A 16,655-nucleotide genomic window follows, 5' to 3' on the forward strand; every position below is an offset into this window, starting at 1 on the left:
AGTACGATAGTGAAATATTTTTAATTCTATCAAAATTGGGTAAGCATAATGGAAAATTGACAATATTATTTATTCCCTTAAATTATTAGATAGCAAAAGGATAAGGGTGAATTAAAACATATGAAAAAATTTTGGGTATGTAACAACAGCTTTCCCCAAGTTTAACCTATCAAATAAACCAAAAAAACAAGTGAAAGGAAGCAAAGGTGCATGGTACTTTGAGAAGCCAAAGCCACTCTCAATCTTGTGGCCTTGTCAGGCTTCACTCTTAGGTGGGTCAGCCCCAATTGTACATCATCATTTAGACTCTCACCACCCTTTTATAGGCCCCACACCATCCCTCCTCACCCCCACATACATCAGACTTCCCCCCTTCCCCTCCTTCCCCTCCTCCCCCTCCTCCTCCCTCTCATTTATCCTCTCCCAATTTCCCCATTTCCTCCTCCTCGTCCTCAAATTTTCTCATCATACCCAAAATTACTCCTTTTCATGGACAAGGTTGAGAGAGAGACTCAGGATTTCATGAACGTAGAGTCATTCTCTCAGCTACCCTTCATCCGCCCAGCCCCTCCACTCAACAAAGAAAAGGGCATTCGGCTCTTCGGCATAGAATTTGGCACCGACACTGCCACTGACGACTCGGAGTCCCTTGATTACACCAATGCGTCGGAAGACACAAAAAGGAACAACATCAACACCAACACCACCGCCAACAACAACAACAACAACAAAAATAATAACAACGAAAACGGAAGTGAGAGCAGCCGGAGATTCGAATGCCATTACTGCTGCCGAAACTTCCCAACCTCCCAAGCCCTTGGGGGACACCAGAACGCGCACAAGAGAGAGCGCCAGCACGCAAAACGCGAGCACCTCCAGTCGGCCATGGTGCATGCCGGAGGCCTATCTCATGACGCACACCACGTGTACGGCTTGCTGAACTACACAAGACTTGGCTCCTCAGCTCTTCATCATCCCAGTACTAATTATCCACCATGGAATATTACTAACTCTAGCTCTAGTATAACTAGTGCTCATCATCATCAGCAGCATCCTCACGCTAGGTTTTATGGAAGCTCTGGTGGTACGTATGGCACACAATCTGCTCCAATAAATGGGAGCCCCTTGGCCTTGTGGCGGATCCCAGCCGTTCAAGGTGCTAACCCTAGTTTCAATCGTGACCGTTCAATGAATTTGATCTCCGGCGGGGAGGAAATGATGATGTCCGGGGTCGGTAGTGGGTCGTCCGGTGGTCATCAAGGGCGGTACCTGTATGACTCGTCGATGGCTAGTGTGCAAGATCATGTGAGTTTGGACCTTCATTTGTAATAACATAATATATAGTTATTTTAATAATTGATTACTTAATTAATTACTACTATTTTTAGAGAAAGAGAATTTGAGTGTTGAAATTAATTCTCATGATGATGATGGTGGAAGAGAAGTTTTAATTGTATAATCTTTTGATTAATGCAAATGAGGCCAATTTTAGTCACAATTTTTAGTGGGATTCACTTTGCAAATGATGAAATTATGTTATTAAATTTGACCAATCTATGCATGGAGAATTTTTATGAGCGTCTGGAACACTTATTAAACAGGAACCCGTACTGTTCTTGATTCTGAAAGCAAAACTACTGTCACGAGAGGGGAAAAAAAAGCAGCTATTTTTGGGATGTGGGATGTAAGTTTCTGTTTTAATTTGTTCAAAGAAATTAAAACAAAATAGCAGCAGCACACTAATAAGTTTGGTTCTCAGCAATGTCTGTCCCCTCCTTGAGCGTTTTAACATTTCTGCCACACGTGTGAGGAATATATGGTATCCGTTAGGGGGTGCATGGGCTTTTGTAGATACACACATGTGCATCGATGCATTTGTTTGTTAGTCTAGACAGGTGGGGTGATGAGAGAGGTGAAATTTTATTCAATGTATGTGCAATCAGGTGATAAGGTTTGATGAATAGTGTTCAACTTCTGCCTCAAAATATGCAGAAAGAAAATGATATATCCATAGAATTTGCAGATGGCATTGGTTCTTGCAGCTACTTAAAAGTAAATTTTTGCTCACTATCCCGAAGCAGGAATAGTATTCACCGCTTTATTTATTATAGTTGGATAAATTTAAATTTTGAATTTTGTGTCTATCTATTACATAAATTTTGAATTAAAATTCATCTTACAGTGATAATATGATAGTTATCATCAACATTTCTTTAAGGTAATGAGCATCACAATCTCTTAAAGATGATGAGAAAAAATATTCCCACACTTTAATATCCATTTTCTTGCTTAATTTCAGTGCAATTGATTTGAGAGAGAGAGAGAGAGAGAGAGAGAGAGATTTATCTCTGTGCATGATGTGAGCCCATCAAAGTTTAATTGTATCTTGTTTTCTTAATGATTGAGAGGGAACCTCCCTATTCGCGACGCCAATGGCTGAGCAGACAAAGGGGCAAAGTGAAGGCCACTAATTTTACCATTTTTTTTTTCCTTCTAGATTATTGATATTTACATTTCTAGTTTGTTATTTTGCACTCTAAATTTAAAATTTATTATTATCTTAAAAAAAATGCTTGAGAAGAGTGCAATACGACAATCTGGAAGGGTGAATAACATACATATATACATATATATATATATATATATATATTTTTTTTATATGGAGTATCTGCACTGTATACACACACACATACTTGGTCTGATTTTGTTCATGTGAGATTATGAACTTGTGGGACCTAATGGGTTGATTATATAAGCAACAGTTTGAAATGTGGTTTCTGATGGGGAAAAAGAGCTAGCCAGCCTGAAGAAAAATCAGGATACAGTATGATGTAGTAGTACTGAATGAGATATATGATCATGAATGGGGGTCATTTCAAACATAAAGCAATAACATGATACGCTAGTAATGTATATACTAAGTTTAGGATGGTCTACACCTAGGAATCAAACATGGGTCACTTCTCTGTGCCTTATTAGAATCACAGTTTTTATCATTCAAAGGCAGCAGTACCAAAACTTTCATGGCTTTAAAATGGCAAACCGAATCCTTGGAAAAAGCATATGTCCCCCTTAGCTCTCTATGTAAGACCTTGAAGCAACCCTAACTATAAATTATCAAGATGGTAGTTTAGACTCCTATCTTTCTTTCCCCCTCTATTGTACCCTTGCTTTAATTTTATGTTCGAGAGAGAGGAGGTTTTTTATGGATGTTGAAAACACAACTTATCTAGCGTTTCTTTTGACGTGTTATGAGAATGATGAATGACATGGTTGATATGTTCCACTTTCATAGTATATATTAGTGAAAAACAATTATACGTTTTATAATTTAAATAGAATAGTCTGCATTTTAGATACTTTGAAAAATTACTCGTAAGAGATTGAGAGAGAGAGAGAGAAATGGTAGGTGGGTTAGTTTTAGGTGTGGGATAGGTGTAAAATGTATAGAGTTTTCTCCAGTGAAGAAGATTGGACTTGGGGGGAAGCATTCATTTTTCTCTTTCAACAATAATTCAGTTAGGGCTGATGGGTTGTAATCAAACTATATTGCATGTGTGGGAACACAATATGGGGTCAGAATATATTAGCTTGCTAATGGACTTAATGAACCTCATACAGCTTACACAACTCACATCACCATAAAGATGCTAAAATTTTGTTCACCATTTGATGTCGGGATTTGTGTTTTGTCTCAATATCTTGCAAAACGTTACGGAAAAAATATGTACTGTACAACGGTTGTCTTTTTTTGTTTCCCCCTCTTTTCCTTTATTATGGTTTTCTTGTTTTACGAAGAATTAAGTTTATGACTCATCTTAATTAACCGTAATTTTTTTTTTATATCAACAACATTTTGTCGTACTGCAAAAGTTCTTCAAAACAAAAAGTGTTTGGCTAGTCTGTTTCTTTGTGTGCATTTTAATTTTATATATTGTTTTTCCTTTTGCATACATGAAAATAAACCAACTTCTAATACTGCATAAATAAATTAATTTGCGGTGTCACCTTAATTTCTTTTACAGATAATTAGAAAATGTATTTTTGAAAGAATTAAATTACAAATAAGAATGACCCTCGACAATCCTCAACAGCTAAAACGTATAGCACAACTAGTTGGAATTGCATGAATTGTGGAAAACCAAAAAAAAAAAAAAAAAAAAAAAAACAAGAGAGAAGGAAAAGCACTTTCAATCCCAAAATCTTAATATAGTTGTGATAGTTTAAACTACCTGCTTAATCATGTAAAAAGCATAGCATTCCTTTTGGAACAAGCCTGTTGAATCTAAACAACGCCCTTGTTGCTTACTTGTACAATATAATCGTCCCTCAATGGATTAAGTCCTTGGAAAAAGTTGCCTTACATCGCCCTAATAATTCAATCCCTATAACTAATTATTTGAAGCATGTTTGGAACATGTCTATTCATTAATTAATTCGTTAACATCATAACGATCACATTACACCAATTTTGCAAAGGATCCACTTTTTTGGGTAACAAAAAGTTTAGGGGGACAGGAGTAAATTAAATACCCTTTTAATTTAGCTCATCATGTGTGGTTTGCAAGCATCAAAAGGGAAGTAATATGAATAAAGCATTAATGTACTCCTTTTCATGTTTTTTAGAGCTTTTACTATTTACACCATTAAATATCTTGTGTAAAAGACATTTCAGTTTCACATTTTGTAACAATTATTTGCCAAAGAAAAGTAGCTAAATGTGTTTAACAGCTTGTACTATACAGTAGTATTTAGGGTTCTTGACAATTAGGAATTAACTGGGTTCTTTTTTTCTTGTGTGCAAGGAAAATCTTAACATTATTGCATATTTTCTTTTAGCGACGAAATCTTATGAATTATTTCATCGAGAAGCATGCATGAGCATTTTTTTTAGTGGTGGTCATTTCCAAGTTATCATGTTTTTCTTTTGATCTAAGTATTATCCAGAGGGTGAAATACATTTCCTGATGTCAATATGTTTTGTCTTGATTAATTTCAACTTTGGTCGCCATGTTTTGTTTTGTTATCAAATTAATTAAGTACAATTATGAAAATCTTTCTCATTGGTTTCAAATCACATTCAAAAACTTTTTTAAACTCATCATGAATATTATTTGGGAGCTATTGAAAATCATGTCAATAAACAAACTTTAATTTTAAACAAGAAATAAAAGAAATCCCAAAATAAAAGTTAAAATCTTTAGAATTCTATAAGATTCAATTTATCAAGAACATAAACTAATTTTAGAAAGCATATATATTAAGGGTACAAGTGTAATATAGTTAGAAATGCAGTTAGTAAGTTTGTTAGTATTTGATTAAAGTAGTTAGGATTTCTCTTATAAAAACAGAGTGTGTATATTCATGTGGTCAATTAATACAAATCCTCTCTCTCTCTCTCTCTCTCTCTCTCTCTCTCTCTCTCTCTCTAAAATATCACTGTGTTCTTCCTTTTGTTCATCCTTTCTTCTTGATTTTTCCCTTCAATTCCCAAACATTGAAATGTAGTTAACATGGTATCATAGCCACTAGGCTCACGCCATGGATTTTGGTGGTTTCGTTTTTCATTAGATTTCGTCATTTTCATCGTTTTTCATTAAATTTTCTTCAGTGCTTCCGCGATGGTCCTATAACTTCTAGGTTGATTTTTCGTCTAGGCTTCCGCAATCTGGGTTGTCAAAATTGTTTCTTCCGTTCTTGAAAATATTACCACATCTCTGCCACAGACGGCATCTAGCAAACATATTACCACCCCTCAAACCCGATACAAGAATCCTCATCTTTACCTTCACAAAGATCGCGAGCCTGCGACGTCTCAAAGCCCTAACCTTAATAGTCTGATTGCTTGCTGTGATTCAGATCGTTGTCTCCCTCAATGGAACTCCGAATTGCTGTGTTGGTAGCTGATGTGGAGGAAAGTTCAAAATTTGTCCAGCTTGGCGTGGAATTTGACTCTCTTCCATTTGGGGAACTCTGCAGATTTTGGTATGGTTCTCTGCTTCTTCCTTCCATAATGTTTCACTGAACTTGCACTGGATTTGGGTATGGTTCTTGAAGTTCCTGGAGTCTAGTTGTTGTTCTTGGATTGGTGATCTTGCTTTAATCTTTTCTGGCGGCGTTGTTGGAATCAGGTCGTTACATTTCTTTGTTTCTTCAATTCTACACATAAGGTGTTTGTGTTTTTGGGTCAATGAAATTTTATGCAGTGTTGGTGAGAATTCTATATGATTTGTTTTGGGGTTTTGAGTATATGATTAAGGCTGATTGCAAGAAATGTTGGTAGTTGAAGAAATTTATGAAGTTGCTTGATCAGAGAGTTGTCAATTGTTCAAGTTTATGAGTTTTATGAATTCATAATTGATAAGGCCGATGCCAAGAATGTTTGAGTATATAGTATTCATTGAAGTTGATAATTGAATACGGTCGAAGTCAGAAAGTTGGCGAATTTGTTACGTTTTAGGTATAGTTGCATATTGATATGTTTGGAGAAATGGGTATGGATTCTTGGAACAAATACAAGTCTTGAAGCAGTAGGAAAGGGGTGCTTGAATTTGAAACAGTTTTCCTTCACAAATGTCTATTCGTATCTGGCAGTGGGTTGATGTCATTTTACAAAGCAGCAAGATCTCTTAAAAGTTTTCATTTGGATGAGTGCCATAGGATCACAGCCTATAATGTCGACCTTAACCAACTCAGTTGTTAGCATGTATCTAGAGTAAGTCCGGTTATACGATGAAGTTTGAAGAAGTTGATAACGGTAAACCCCACGAAGGGTAATCCTACATAGATTTTGATTTTCCATTGTTGAAATTGTGAAGGTCGATGCTATTGCTAAGAGTAGTTGTTTTTGGTAAAATCCACAAAGGGCGATCCCGTGGTACTATAGTTAAGGCCGATGCCACACTATAATTTGTTAATTTTCTGTTTTAAAGGCCGATGCCAATGTTAAATGAAGTTGTTGAAGATAATCCCATGAAGGGTAATCCTCGCAAGAAATTGTTATAACTAGCATGAGGGTATGTTACAACTTTATAAGAGGTTGTTCTTTGATTGAAGCTCATGCGAGAGGTGTAGACATCAGTTTGAGGGGTTGAAAACTTTGCAATTCTACTCTGAGACACTACACCCTTTACGAAGCTTCATATTTGAGTGATTGTGTCAACGCACTGCATCATCTGTGTTGTAATGGCTGGGGTTCGAACTTACTTGCAGTTAGGGAGAAGTACAGTCAACGTAAGTATAAATTCATGGCGAAGAAGTATTGTCCTCTGTTAATACCTCTAGAGTTGTTCCAAGATTTCAGTGACTAGAAGCTTACATGACGTTTGTTGATGAGTTGTGAGACCTTTTCTCTAATAGTGTTAGAATCTTGATGGTGTTTTGTTCTTTTGGTCTACTTCTATTTCAGTGTTTGTTATTTGAGACTTTGCTGCAATCTCAAACTGGGATACCCCAGTTGAGATTGAGGGGGAGTATTAAGGGTACAAGTGTAATATAGTTAGAAATACAGTTAGTAAGTTTGTTAGTATTTGGTTAAAGTAGTTAGGATTTCTCTTATAAAAACAGAGTGTGTAATATTCATGGGGTCAGTTAATACAAATCCTATTTCTCTCTCTAAACTTTCTCTCGCTAAAATATCTCTGTGTTCTTCCTCTTGTTCATCCTTTCTTCTTGATTTTTCCCTTCAATTCCCAAACATTGAAATGTAGTTAACAAAAAGGTTATTTTAGCTTTCAATCCCTAACAACATTTTTTTCGAAAACTAACATATTGCTTTTTCAAAATGGAATTCTGAATTTCATCTATTTAATTACCACAGTAACCAAAATTACTGTCAAAATTAATTAACACAATTCCAAAATGAAGAAAACAAAAATATTGTGACTAAAATTAAAATCGAGGCAAAGATTAATGAAAAGTGTGGTGTCGCAATTTAAAAAATTGGAGGAAAAATACTTTTCGAAGTGTTGATTGCCATGGATAGAGTCTTCGTCTCTAACCCACTACATCCCGTGTTCAAAATCTCATCTCTCTTTATTATTTATATTTAGTGTAGATTTATCGTTTATAAAATAAAAAAAAATTAAAAAAAAAAAAAAAAGCAATTTCCTTTGGGTTGCCTCAATCATGTAAAGTGGAGGAATCTGTTGAAAGTATCAATCCAACATTGGGGAAATGAGGGATCTTGCATATGCTTATAAGAATTGTGTGACAACTCGTCCCTAATTTCACGGTTTTATAAAATTTAAAAGAGTGATTTTATGAAAATGCCCTTAGAGGCGAGAATGTTTGACTTTCGTGACGTGTACATGTAAGTTTAATCTACATATAGTCAGCGGAATAGAATAATCACAGTACCAAAGCAACCACTAACCTGAAGAAGACATCTCTTGGAAACTAGGGATCTTCTGCAGCTCTCCTCAACTGGATGCAATCGCTCAATCAATGGGATCTGAGTATTCTTTTGTTTGCTTATTTGAGTGAGCGCAGGGACCCTTGTTTTTATACCGTATACGATGATGATTGATCAGGACTCCTCCCATTATGCCATCCTAATCAATCTAACCTTATCACCGACAAAACCTCACTTTCACATCCATTATAAGTGTTTCAACACTATCGTGACTGTTATTGCTGAGACTCCTATTATACAAAATCCTTATCAGCTTACAACCTTAGTTAATTCTAATCTCTTATATCCTCACGTTTCCAAACTAAAGATAATCAAGTGTTCAGCTCTCATTAGAACTTACATTCTCCCACTAGAGCTGACACTTGATTCAACGGTAGCTGGCCTTATGTGAAGTTATTCTTAAATGGCCACGAGATCAGTACCAACTTGAATCACGAATACAAGTTCAGGTCATTAATCAGTATTCATGAAGAACTAAAGGGTAACATGTTCAATTTGTTGAACAATATCCCCATAATTACATTCACAAAACTAACTAACACATTGAACTCCCACAAGATGCAAAAATTTGTGTAAAATGTGTCTGTAGATGTATAGTTTGTCACATTCTGCACTTGGTCCCCTTAAGAATCGATAGATCAATTCATCTTAATGTTTCATATTGAAACCCTTTGGTTGTTTGTCCTACTGACAATCATCATATTGTCAAAACCATTATGCATAATAAAATATACACATATTGTCATAACTAAAGCTGTGCATCTAGAGGGAAAACTTTGAAACAACCTCACAGCTTTAAGACTTCAGTAGTGGGGAAACCTTAACAATGAAGAAAACTTTATTAATACTTACTCATAAATACCAGTCAAGTGAACTAGTGACTGATAACAAAGCACGTTCAAAAAATTTACTTGCTCCCACTAATTAACATCATCAAAACTAGCTAACAGACCCATCTTTGCAACATGCTTCTTGAAAACCACAACTGGAACTGCTTTGTTTAAAGGATCTGCAATCATAGAACCGGTCTCTAAGTAATCAATCTTCACCAATCCTGCCATTACTTTCTCTCGAACAATCAAATATTTGATATCTAAATTCCTTGTTGCAGACGATCTTTTATTGTTCTTGCTGAAGAAAATAGCTGCATTATTATCACAATAAATTTGAATTGGTCTCGAAATAGAATCCACTACTCTAAGTCCTGCAATGAAATTTTTCAACCATATGGCTTGATTAACAGTTTCACAACATGAGAGATATTCAGCCACCATGGTAGAGGCTGCCACTGTTGCCTGCTTCACACTTCTCCACGAAACTGCACCACATGCCATAGTGAAAACATAACCCGAAGTAGATTTAAGGTCATCTGGACATCCGGCAAAATCTGAATCACTATACCCTTCTAACACAAGCTCATCAGTTTTCCTATAAATAAGCATATGTTCCTTGGTTCTTTGAAGGTACCTTAATACCCTCTTGGCTGCATTCCAGTGAGCCTCCCCTGCGTCTAATTGAAACCTCCCAAGAACACTGATAGTGAAAGCAAGATCAGGTCTTGTGCACACTTGTGCATACATCAAGCTTCCAACAAGAGAGGCATATGGTTTGCCTTCCATGTTTCTTCTTTCCAACTCACTCTTGGGACACTGCTCTTTGCTTAATCTGTCACCCTTTGAAATTGGCATTTCAGTAGTGCCACAAGAAGCCATGTTGAACCTTTTTAAAACCTTGTCGATGTAGCCCTTTTGCGATAACCCCAGTAATCCATTCTTCCTATCTTTTTTAATTTCAATACCAAGAACATACGAAGCTTCTCCAAGATCTTTCATTTCAAAGCTTTGTTGCAGCAATTTCTTGGTTTCATCCAATAAGCTAGCTGTGTTTGTTGCAAGTAGTATGTCATCCACATAAAGGACCAATATTATGAAGCTACTCCCACTGATCCTCAAGTATATGCAGTTATCCGAAGGATTCTCAACAAAGCCATTCTCTTTAACAATTCTATGAAATTTGAGATACCATTGTCTTGATGCTTGTTTTAACCCATATATTGACTTTTTCAATCTACAAACTGAATTTTCATTCCCTTCTTCTATAAATCCCTCTGGTTGCTTCATGTAGATGCATTCTTCAAAGTCACCATTTAAGAATGCCGTCTTGACGTCCATTTGGTGCAAGATTAGATCAAAATGTGCAACGATAGCCATAATAACTCTAAATTCATCTTTTGTTGAAACAGGACTGAAGGTTTCCTTATAATCCATTCCCTCTCTCTGAGTAAACCCTTTTGCCACAAGTCTCGCTTTGTGCCTCTCTACGCTTCCCTTCGAATCTCTTTTGGTCTTGAATACCCATTTGCAACCTATTGGCTTCATATCTTCTGTTTTCTCTACAAGCTCCCAGACTTCGTTATTTTTCATCGATCCCAGTTCACTTTCCATTGCTTCTATCCATTTGGTAGCATTTATACTTGAGACTGCTTCTTTAAAACTTTTGGGATCATCAAATTCTGACAAATCAATGTCGTTGGCTGCTGCTTCAGTCATATACACAAAATCTTCTAAGGCGGTTGATTTCCTTACCCTAGTTGATTTCCTCAGGACCACCGGTTGATTTTCAACTATGCCACCGTCTTGTCCTTGCTGTGTTTGCATGTTTAGTGCTTCGGTGTCCATCGGCTCGATATTAACATCATTATCAATCGGTGGTGTGGCTCCCACATTATTTCCTTGCTCAGAATTCATGTTCCCTTCAACTTCATTTGTGTCATCATGCATGTGCATTGGATATTCAATTGTTTCCGTGTCATTATGCATGTGCATTGGAATTTCAATTGCTTCCGTGTCATTATGCATGTGCATTGGATTTTCACTTGCCATTGTTGGTGTCTCGAGATAAGAAGCCTTTGCATGTTCTATAGTAGTGTCATTGTCTCTTTCCTCTTCAAACACAAAATCATTATCATTTGTCCCAGAATCAACATCCAGATTATGCTCCATAAATACTGCTTTCTGTGTCTCGACAATTTTAGGACCTTGATTGCTAGAACAGTAGAATCTAAACCCTTTTGATCTCTCGGCATAACCAATAAAGTAACAACTAGTTGTCTTGGGATCAAGTTTAACACTACTAGGATTGTAAATTTTGGCTTCTGCTTTACATCCCCAGACGTGTAAATGATTCAAGCTCGGTCTCCTGCCAGTCCATAATTCAAATGGAGTGTTTTCAACTGCTTTTGAAGGCACTCTATTCAACAAATAATTTGCAGTTTTTACTGCATCTCCCCATAAATATTTAGGCAAGTGAACCCTACAAATCATGCTTCTTACCATATCCATTAGGGTTCTATTCCTTCTCTCTGCAACCCTATTTTGCTCGGGTGTACCTGGGGTGGTGTATTGAGCCACTATTCCATTGTCTTGTAAATACAAGGCAAATGGCCCTGGATGCCTGCCATTTTGTGTATATCTGCCATAGTATTCTCCACCTCTATCAGACCTTACTATTTTAATTTTCTTTTCCAATTGATTTTCAACTTCAGTTTTATAAATTTTAAACACTTCCAAGGCTTTTGATTTTTCTGGGATCAAATATATGTAGCAGTATCTAGAATAATCATCAATGAAAGTAATAAAATATTTATTTCCTTCGATTGTTTGTGTAGGGAATGGACCACATATGTCTGTATGGATTATTTCTAAGAGCTGCTTACTCCTAGTTGAACCCTCTTTACGTTTATTAACCATTTTCCCCTTAACACATTCAATGCAAAAATCAAAATCATTGAAATTCAATGGAGGCAAGATGTTATTTTTAACCAAAAGTTCCATTCTTTGTTTTGATATGTGGCCAAGCCTCCTATGCCAAAGGTTTGAAGAATTTTTCGAATTTTTGACTTCTTTTTCAACATTAAAAACACTTTCAATCAAATTGGTTTTGAATTTAAACATACCATCACATAGAAATCCAGTGCCAATATGAGAAGATTTATAAAAAACATTGAAGCCAATATTATTTAAAGTAAAATAAAATCCCAATAATACTAACTTAGAAACGGAAACTAATTTCCTTCTCGTGGAAGGTACATAGACTACATTTTCTAGCTCCAAGCAAAAACCAAAATCTAATTTTAATCTAACAGTCCCTAGTGCCTTGACTTCAACTCTTCTTCCATTGCCAACTGAAACCTTGACTTCATCCTTATTTGGTGTTCTCTTTGTTATGAAGTCCTGCAATGAATTTGTAACGTGAATAGAAGAGCCGGAATCAAGCCACCAAGCACTGCTAGGTGTATCAATCAAATTCGATTCAAAACAAGCAAAAACATTTGAAAAATTATTTTTACCTTTCTTTGCCTCTTGCTTGGCAAGCCATGACTTGTACTTAAGACAATTTCTCTTCATATGGCCTGTCTTTTTGCAAAAATAACACTTAAAATTTGATGAGTTATTAACTTTGAAGGTCTTTTTAGAGGGAGGAATGTTTCTGGCAAAATTCCTTTTGGCAGTATCCGAGTTGTTGTTATTGGTATTCTTTGCATAACCTTGAACAAAGTTCACCGACTCACCCTTTTCCTTTTCAGCCCTTTCCTTCTTAATCCTCACTTCCTCACCCACACATATAGATATTAATTCATTGACATCCCACTTTTCTTGCAGTGCATTATAGGATACTTTCAACTGAGTATAAGAACTAGGCAAGGAATTCATGATGACATGGACCAAAAATGTTTCAGAAATAGGTACCTCGAGGATTCTAAGCTTCCCAGCAATGTCCATAACCTTGAGAATGTATTCACGGACACTCCCTTCACCATCGTATCTGATAGTTGTCAGCAAGTTCATCAAATTCCCAGTTTCTGTTTTTTCAGATTCTTTGTACTTCTCTTCGATCGATTTCATGAACTCCTTTGCATTAGTTGCCTCTGGGAAGCCTCCACGAACTACATCAGTCATGGACCTTTTGATTATCATGAGGCATATTCTGTTTGATTTCTCCCATTTTTCATGCTTGGATCTTTGGCTCGAAGTGCATCCTTCATTTGGCGTTGGTGGTTTTTCAGTTCTTAGCGCCAAATCCATATCCATGACACCCAAAAGTATCTCCAAATCCTGTTTCCACTTCTTATAGTTGACACCCGTGAGAGGTTCAACTGTGTTGAGATTCATGGAACTTGGGTTCATGGCTGTATTCATATAGAATGAAAGTATTAATCTTTAATCCCCATCTTTATTTCACAGACTTAACAATTTTGTATTGAGAAACATGCAAGTAATTCTCTTAATCATAACACCTTCATATCCAACGTATGAGTTTTCTGTAGTCATGAATAAAAACCTTTATGATTTGTAAACTGACTGGATTCACACGTTGATATATGAAGTGTTATGCCACTTCGAATCCAAGACATAAACAACTGAACTTCTTTAGATGATCAATGTCAATGTTTCGAATCCTAGTGCCATTACTGATGTATATATATATTGGTATTGATAACACCTTCGTCAACACAGACAGCTTTAGCTGTCATGTGTTCACAGACAGCCTTCTCTGTACAATATATATATATCAGTTCTTTAATCTGCAACACAAAACAATTCTTGATGCTTTCTTCTTAGGGTTAATTGGTATGTGAAAGCTCTGATACCAAATGTAAGTTTAATCTACATATAGTCAGCGGAATAGAATAATCACAGTACCAAAGCAACCACTAACCTGAAGAAGACATCTCTTGGAAACTAGGGATCTTCTGCAGCTCTCCTCAACTGGATGCAATCGCTCAATCAATGGGATCTGAGTATTCTTTTGTTTGCTTATTTGAGTGAGCGCAGGGACCCTTGTTTTTATACCGTATACGATGATGATTGATCAGGACTCTTCCCATTATGCCATCCTAATCAATCTAACCTTATCACCGACAAAACCTCACTTTCACATCCATTATAAGTGTTTCAACACTATCGTGACTGTTATTGCTGAGACTCCTATTATACAAAATCCTTATCAGCTTACAACCTTAGTTAATTCTAATCTCTTATATCCTCACGTTTCCAAACTAAAGATAATCAAGTGTTCAGCTCTCATTAGAACTTACAGTACAAGCTACTCTTTTTGCGAATTCTCGAAGTACTCAACGATACGAACGCATGGGCGCAAACGGAATGCAATTTGGAGTTATAAACAAACGAAGGTGGGGGTAAAATAATCATTTTGCTATGAATCTGGAAGGCTCCAGATTAGTGGGAGCCTTGTCTTGGTGAAGGAAGCCATGTGAGTGGCTAGGGAGAAAAGAAAAGAAAAGAGAGATGAAGAAGAAAAGGGGGATGGTTTGCCCAATCAGAAACAAGATAAGGGAGAACATGAGGGAAAAAGGAAGGGGATTGGTCGAATCGGGAGAGGGGAGAGGAAAGAGGTTGACCAATGAAGAAAGAAGAAAGGAGAAGAAGGGCGAGGGGAGAGAAGCATAGGATCATGGATCCTTTACCGGTTCTTTGCAACCCAACCTGCAGAACTGTAGAACCCGATGGATTCCGACGGTTCCTCCAGCCAAATTCTTGTGATTTAAGCCGAGCCACCTCCTAGAAATCACTCCACGACCTTCCTTCTACCCATTTCACCCCCAAATTTATGAAATTTATCCTTGAAATTATGAAACTTGCACGGTGGGTGCGACGGGGTTCGTGACGACGATCCACCAATCTTGAAGCTAACTTCGTCAACCAACACCACCAATAGACTCTTCTCAACCTCAGGAACAAAGCCCAAGTAATGGAGGTCGAATGGAGGACATCTAAATTCTAGGGTTCCGGCGGATTCGAGGCAATTCCGAGCACTTCCTGATCGAATTGGACTTCGGCCCAGGGATGAAAATTGCTCCCCTCACTGACATCTACTTGCCTGTAAAATTTGGTAATTTTTAGAATAGGTGAAATTTTCCGGCGAGTCAAGGCGGCCAACCGCCGCGTCCTGCGACGTGTGGTGGCGATGTATGGGCAAAGACACTAATTGACCTCCTTAGGATAAAATGGGTGCCTCAATTCCATATTAGACATTCGATTGATGAAATTCCGTTGTTTGGTTATATTTCCTTTAAGGGCTGCCACTTGGTTATTATATGATTCGACGATCCGACCATTGGATCGTCACCAAACTTTAATATGTAATAGTACATAATATTTAAGGATATTAGGAACCAACAGATTAGGAATCTGATGTACGGATCTTCTCGGATGGGTTTTCTAAATTTGTAAATCTAAACGTCGGCCGCCATTTTAGCGATTGGCAGAGATCCGACTATTGGATTATTCCAAAATTTGAGGATATTGTTCTAGAAGCTTATTGAAACTCTTGGGAAGTTACAGATCAGAAATCTGAGGTGTGGATCTTCCTGATCGAGTTACGTATGGTCGTGGACCCTACCATCGACCTTTGACCAATGATTGACTTTTGGTCAATGAGGATGTGTTTTATGTAAGTTACATGTTCTATCGATAAAAATTCTGAGACATGATTTAATATTTGTTCTAGGCGACGATCGTTTGTAATGCCTCGATATTTATGCTAAGGAGTTGTAGCGCGAAGTTCAAGTGAGTGGGTCTTTTCCTTTTTATAATATATATATATATATATATATATATATATATATATATATGTTTGTGTGTGTGTGTGTGTGTGTGTGTGTGTGATTGATTGATAGTTTCCATTTATGCATTTGAAAAAGAATTTCTTATGTAAGCCTAGATTAGATTAAAATTTATAAGCATTAGCGAAATGACGGAATTTATGAAATTATTCCGGATCCTGCGGGATGCCTTAATCCAAGTTATGGCTTTGATGAATATTATATTGACTAGAAATTATGGAATATGCTACATCCTACGGGATGCACATGTATGCTTTATAATCTTTGATGCCATAATTATATTTATAGCTATGAATGTTAGTATGTTGATTAGAACTATCGAATCACTATGGCGTGACTATATTTATGTTATCTACTTATCATTTGCTGCACCCGGTGTTAGTGCTCGCCCAGGGCCAGTCTTTCACGTGTATGTTCACATCAGCATCACACCCTCACCGTGGATCTAAGTAGGTGCCAATCCTGTCATACAGGTTGCATTAGGCAACTCCGATTTGTATGTGACCGCGAATAGTGGTAGTCTTCATGTGATTGTAGCACTAAAGCATATATCATTATTACACCCAGTCATGTTCATGTCAGAATAACTCTGCATAA

General features: G+C 36.8%; 1 protein-coding gene across 1 annotated transcript; it reads left to right on the forward strand.

The window, feature by feature from the left end:
- Positions 1-460: 460 nt before the first annotated feature.
- Positions 461-1,498, forward strand: LOC137744173 (zinc finger protein GIS). Its single transcript, XM_068484040.2, has one exon. It carries the CDS (start codon positions 490-492, stop codon positions 1,327-1,329), a length of 840 nt encoding a protein of 279 aa, XP_068340141.1. The 5' UTR covers positions 461-489; the 3' UTR covers positions 1,330-1,498.
- Positions 1,499-16,655: the final 15,157 nt, after the last annotated feature.

The sequence above is a fragment of the Pyrus communis genome, chromosome 12 (assembly GCF_041283825.1).
Source record: "Pyrus communis isolate YQ-2024b chromosome 12, ASM4128382v1, whole genome shotgun sequence".
Taxonomy (NCBI): Eukaryota; Viridiplantae; Streptophyta; class Magnoliopsida; order Rosales; family Rosaceae; genus Pyrus; species Pyrus communis.

Bases quoted from the DNA above. Each gene is read 5' to 3' on its own strand.
- LOC137744173 (XM_068484040.2), top strand. From the start codon at position 490: ATGGACAAGGTTGAGAGAGAGACTCAGGATTTCATGAACGTAGAGTCA.